This window comes from Contarinia nasturtii, unplaced genomic scaffold, assembly GCF_009176525.2.
Source record: "Contarinia nasturtii isolate CC-2019 unplaced genomic scaffold, AAFC_CNas_1.1 Cnas_scaffold_2042, whole genome shotgun sequence".
Taxonomy (NCBI): domain Eukaryota; kingdom Metazoa; phylum Arthropoda; class Insecta; order Diptera; family Cecidomyiidae; genus Contarinia; species Contarinia nasturtii.
In genome coordinates this window covers 142,950-148,190 of record NW_022199372.1, presented here as the reverse complement: position 1 = coordinate 148,190, position 5,241 = coordinate 142,950, and the positions used below count along the sequence as shown (strand labels likewise).

General features: G+C 33.1%; 1 protein-coding gene across 1 annotated transcript; it reads left to right on the top strand.

The window, feature by feature from the left end:
* Positions 1 to 7: 7 nt before the first annotated feature.
* LOC116347694 (serine protease Hayan-like) lies at positions 8 to 2,187 on the top strand. The gene is made up of 11 exons (XM_031778397.1): positions 8 to 90; positions 163 to 185; positions 284 to 382; positions 491 to 589; positions 660 to 758; positions 829 to 882; positions 991 to 1,070; positions 1,127 to 1,261; positions 1,335 to 1,391; positions 1,459 to 1,642; positions 1,780 to 2,187. Exons 2-11 carry the CDS (start codon positions 170 to 172, stop codon positions 2,112 to 2,114), a joined length of 1,158 nt encoding a protein of 385 aa, XP_031634257.1. The 5' UTR covers positions 8 to 90; positions 163 to 169; the 3' UTR covers positions 2,115 to 2,187.
* The last annotated feature ends 3,054 nt before the right edge of the window (positions 2,188 to 5,241 follow it).

The following is a 5,241-nucleotide window of genomic DNA, read 5'->3' as shown; positions in this document are numbered from 1 at the left end:
TCTATTAATTTTAGACCACTATGATGTTGTTAAAATACTGATCGACCGTGGTGCTGATATAAATATAAGAAAATATGACGGATGGACACCGTAAGTAGAGAAACTATTTGAGTCCCGTTTTTGAAATTTGTTTAATTATTGCATCTTTTATTTGCACTTTAGATTAAATATGGCCGCAAAAAAAGGTGACTCTTTCAAGCCAACAAAATGTTTTGGAGAACAAAAATTCCGAAAATATTTCTTAAACTTTCAGTTGATTTTAAAATCAACATTATTTCCATAGGTTATCTGCAAATTGTTGAACTGTTGCTTGGAAAGGGCGCATTTGTTAATATTCAGACCTTTAGTGGTGAAACTCCATTATACCTCGCTGCAATGGCAGGTTTGATCTATTTTTTCTATCTCTTATTTGTTCAGTCTCTTGAATTCAATTCATTTTGTTTATTTTTGCGAAACAAATTAAAATCTATTTTTCCCATATAAAATGTAGGCCATAAAAATGTTGTTCAATTATTAATCCAACGCGGTGCTAATGTTACTATAGTGGAAGACAATGGATGGTCACCACTGCACAGAGCGGTTGAGAATGGTATAAATATTCAGAAGAAACTGATGAAATTGTGAATTATGATTATGTGAAATTTTTGGTTACCTTCCAGGTTTTGAGAAGATTGTGAAAATTTTGGTAGCAAATAAAGCCGATGCTTATTCAAAAAATCATTACAACGCCTCACCTTGGAGTATTGCTCATAACAAAGGTCTTGATTACAACTATATTCGATGCAAAATGTTCTTCGATTAAACAGCGATTCTTTTCTTTTTACACAGGAAATAAAAAAATCATTGAATTACTTAGAAAAGCACCTCGCCTTGCAGACTTGGGTAATTATTTGTTTAGTCAACATTGATCGTATAATTTTCACTTAAAAGGCAGTTTGTTCATTAATTTTATAAAATCCTTATTGAATATTAACTTTTTTTCTGATTTAGCCTGTCGATCGCAAGGCGAAATTGCAACACCACGTATTATTGGGGGTGAAGGAACGGAAGATGGGGAATTTCCCTGGATGGTGAGTAAATTTTTTTAAATTGTCATAGAACTTTTCTAATGGTGTTTAATTTTCAGGCTGCGCTGTTCTATCTCGACGGAAATAAACTAGTTTATAGATGTGGCGGTTCCATCATTTCGAATCAATTTGTACTCACCGCAGCACATTGCGTACGAAAAATTGGAATACCAAGAAAAGTTCGAGTGGGATCGGTAATAAAAATGCGATTGTTTCTTTATAAACCGTTTTATATTTCATTTTTTAAAAATTATGAATATTTAACAGGCTTCTTTACTCGATGAAAGTAATGACACAAATACTGCCGTCTGGCACGATATTCAGGTTATCATAAAAAACTTATTCATTTTCTTATAAAAACTGAAGAAATAATGTGAATTATTTTGTGTAGGAGATCATCGTTCATCCCGATTATAATGCCTCAACAAGGTGGAATGATATTGCTTTGCTTAGAGTTGTCGGTAATATTAGATTTAATGATCTTGTTTCGCCAGCGTGTTTAAATACAAACTTAGGTGATGTACCATCAAGCCAGAATCTCACTGTTACCGGTTGGGGTACAAATGATCCGAGAAGTAAGTAATAATTAATCTCATCATTTTCTGGCAATTAGTAACGCGCGTTGTTGCTGATCTGTTTGTGTAGGATTTTTATGACTTCAGATTCATTTTGATATTTGTAAAATCTTTTAAAATTTTAAAATGTTTTTAAGGTGGAATGAAGACTTCAAAAGAGTTGCTTAAAGTAAATTTGACATCAATGCCACTAGAGGAATGCAGAACATTATTAAAGAACGCAAATAATGGTGGGCAAGATAAAACTCTTAAAAGTCGTTTTATTAATGGGCAGTATTGCGCATACGGCGGTGAAGGAAAAAGGAGTTGCCACGGTGATAGTGGCGGCCCTCTGACATACCTCAAATCCAGTACAAGCACAATAGTTGGTGTTGTCTCCGCCGGTTCAAACTGTTTGTTGGATTTACCAGACATTTACACCAGAGTCGCATACTATCTGGATTGGATTGAACCGAAAGTTTGGAATAACTAATAAAACTTTGATTTCAACATAAATTGACATAAATTGATGTATAAAAATGGTCGTCTATGAATAAAATCTTTTTCACCCATTTATTATGAACAAAAGACGTTTTTAAATAGACATGCTTGTTTCTTTTTTTTTATACTTGTATTCCTGTCTTTTGCACAAATGCAATGTTGCCATCTTCCAAATGTATAAATACGTGTTGAGCGTTAGTCACAAAACACTGAAAAATTGAATGCTCTAGAATAAAAAACACACATACTGCCGTCACATGTCAGTTTAATTCAAATGAACTCAAGGAGGGAGATATCTGGCTAACACCCTCCCCAATTCCAAAGTATGGCGTACACTAGGGTGGAACATTTTTGGCATAATTTTATGGCCACTTGGAAAAACATGTCTTATAGTCCCCAGATTCAAGATATGAAGAAATTTTCAACTTGCGGTTCCATATAAGACAGCGACTTGAAAGGAATGGAGGTACATTTTACTGGAAAATCATGAAAAATTGCAGTGAAAATCATGAAAAATTGCATTATTTTTTTTTCTCAAAAATAAAAAATCGAAAATTTTGTATGGGAGGCACCTTTATTTTTGGTTGAAATTTCATGAAACTTGATGATATTACTTATTTTGGTCAGAAAATAAGATCCACAAGTTTTCATGGTGATTGGGTCACTGCAATTTTTCATGATTTTCCAGTAAAATGTACCTCCATTCCTTTCAAGCCGCTGTCTTATATGGAACCGCAAGTTGAAAATTCCTTCATATCTTGAATCTGGGGACTATAAGACATGTTTTCTCAAGTGGCCATCAAGATATGCCTCGAAATTCAAAAAATGTTCCACCCTAGCGTACACTGTACAGTCAAAAATTTGTTAACACGATAACTTTCAAACAAGAAAAGTAATTCAAAATCTGACTTCACAGGATGATTAGGGGTGCCGAGGAATAGAAACCAATAGATTTTGAGCGACTTTGGTTGATAGAGTGAAGTGTCATGTCTGGTGTGATGCCCATGGGTATCCATGGAAAAATTCAATTTTTCTTCCAAAAGTGATATTTAATGTATACTTAAACACTCAAAAGTGTGTATTGGGGGGTTTTTGGGTACGAGAAAACCAAATATGACGTTATTTTTGCGATACAAATATATTTCAACACACTTTTCATACAAAAATTTCAAAAAATTTGGATTTTTATATGGAACCCATGCCTGTATGATATCGTAATGAGCTGAAACTTTGCACATAATATTTTCATCACACGAAAATACCATTCCGAGAGTTTGAAGACATTTCACCGCATATTAGGGGTACCTCCCGAACAAAATTTTGCTCAAAAACGAAAATTTTGTATGGAAAGTATATGCATTGAAATTTCTTCAAACGTTCAGAATGTTAACTTTTTGTGAAAAAAATGACCTCTGCAAATTTTTACATAATTACGATATCATATAGGCATGGCTCCGATACAAAAATTCCCATTTTTAGTAGTTTTTGTATGAAAATTGATTCGAAAATTATTTTTATCGATAGTTTCTTTGACTAAAAGTTTTTTAATAAATGCATTTTGTGGATCACAGTGCGGAAAAGTTCATCTTACGGATGTAAGACATTTTATTTATTTTTTTTCATTTTGCCGAAAATGACGCTTTCTCTAATTTTCAAAATAGAAGCTTCAATTTTGATTCATTTATATTGCGAACGATGGACGTACGCTTGAAAATTTTGAACATTTATTTAAATTTCGTCAAAGAGAACGAACTTTGTATCAAAAATTCAATTTATCGCAAAAAAACATCAAATCGTAAGAAATCGTTTTTGTAGAATAGAAGATTACTAGCTATAATGGAATCTAAATGATATGACATATGATTTTTACTTTTCCGCACACCCACTGTGTGCAGTAAAGTATTGCAATCACCCCAAAAATTTTAAATCGCTAAAAATCGTTTTTCTATGCGTTTTGGGTATAGAAAATCACAGAGCAACGGTTTTTTGGCCATGTTAATGTGGGGTACACTGTACACTGTACCCTGTATGGTGTACGCAAAAAATCAATAGGTAATTTGTTAGCACGATAACTCTTCTTAGAGAAAAGCAAATCCAAATCTGATTTTACAGGGTGGTTGGGGGTTTCGAGGAATAGGCTGGTATTGTTTTTCATCGATATTCATGCATCGGTGTATCCATGGTGACACCATGATGGAGTACCCATAAGGGGTATGGTATGCAAAAATTTGTTAACTTGATAAATCTTTCCCCAGAGACGTAAATTCAAGTTTAAAATGTGTATTGGGAGGTTTTTTGGCACGAGAAACCCGGATCCGACGTTAATTTTGAGATACAATCAAATTAACAGAGTTTCTTTGAAAAAAATCGCGAAAAATTGAATTTTTTTATGGTAGCCATGCTTTTATGCAACCTTAATGACGTGAAACTTTGCATAGGCTATTTTTTATACAAGTTTGAAGAAATGTCAATCAAAATTAGAAGTACCTGCCATACAAATTTTTCGTTTTTGAGAGTACCCATACTTTTAATTGAAAAGTTAATAAGAGTGTTTTGTTGACTCGAATTTGATCGAATTTCTTTCCAAAATGTATGCTTGCAGTAACTTAATCACAATTATCAAAATACATAATTTCACCAAATTGGAAGAAATTTCAATCACAAATAGAAGTACTCCCCATACAAAATTTTCTTCAGGAGGAAGGTATCTTCAATTTGTATTAAAATTGCCTCAGAAAAATCAAATTTTTGGTGATTTTTTCTTTCCTTCAATAGACACGCTACACATTTTGAAATATTTATACGTCAATACTTTATTAATTGGCCAAAAAACTTCTCTTAGACAATATAATTCGGTAGTTATTGAATTAGTACTGCACTAACAGTTCGGTAAAGGAAGAAATTTGGAAACAGTGCGGAAAAGTTAGACTTACGGATGTAAGTTCCTTTTTATTTTCCTTTTATTTCGTTACCATATTTGTACATGTACTTTCTTCATGTCACGTTCCGTATTTTGTTTCGTAACTGACACACGGTGTAAAAACCCCGTAGTTGTAATATTAGTTGGTGAGAGTGGTGTTGTTGAGATACATATCCATAGATTCTGACGTCCAGAGTTT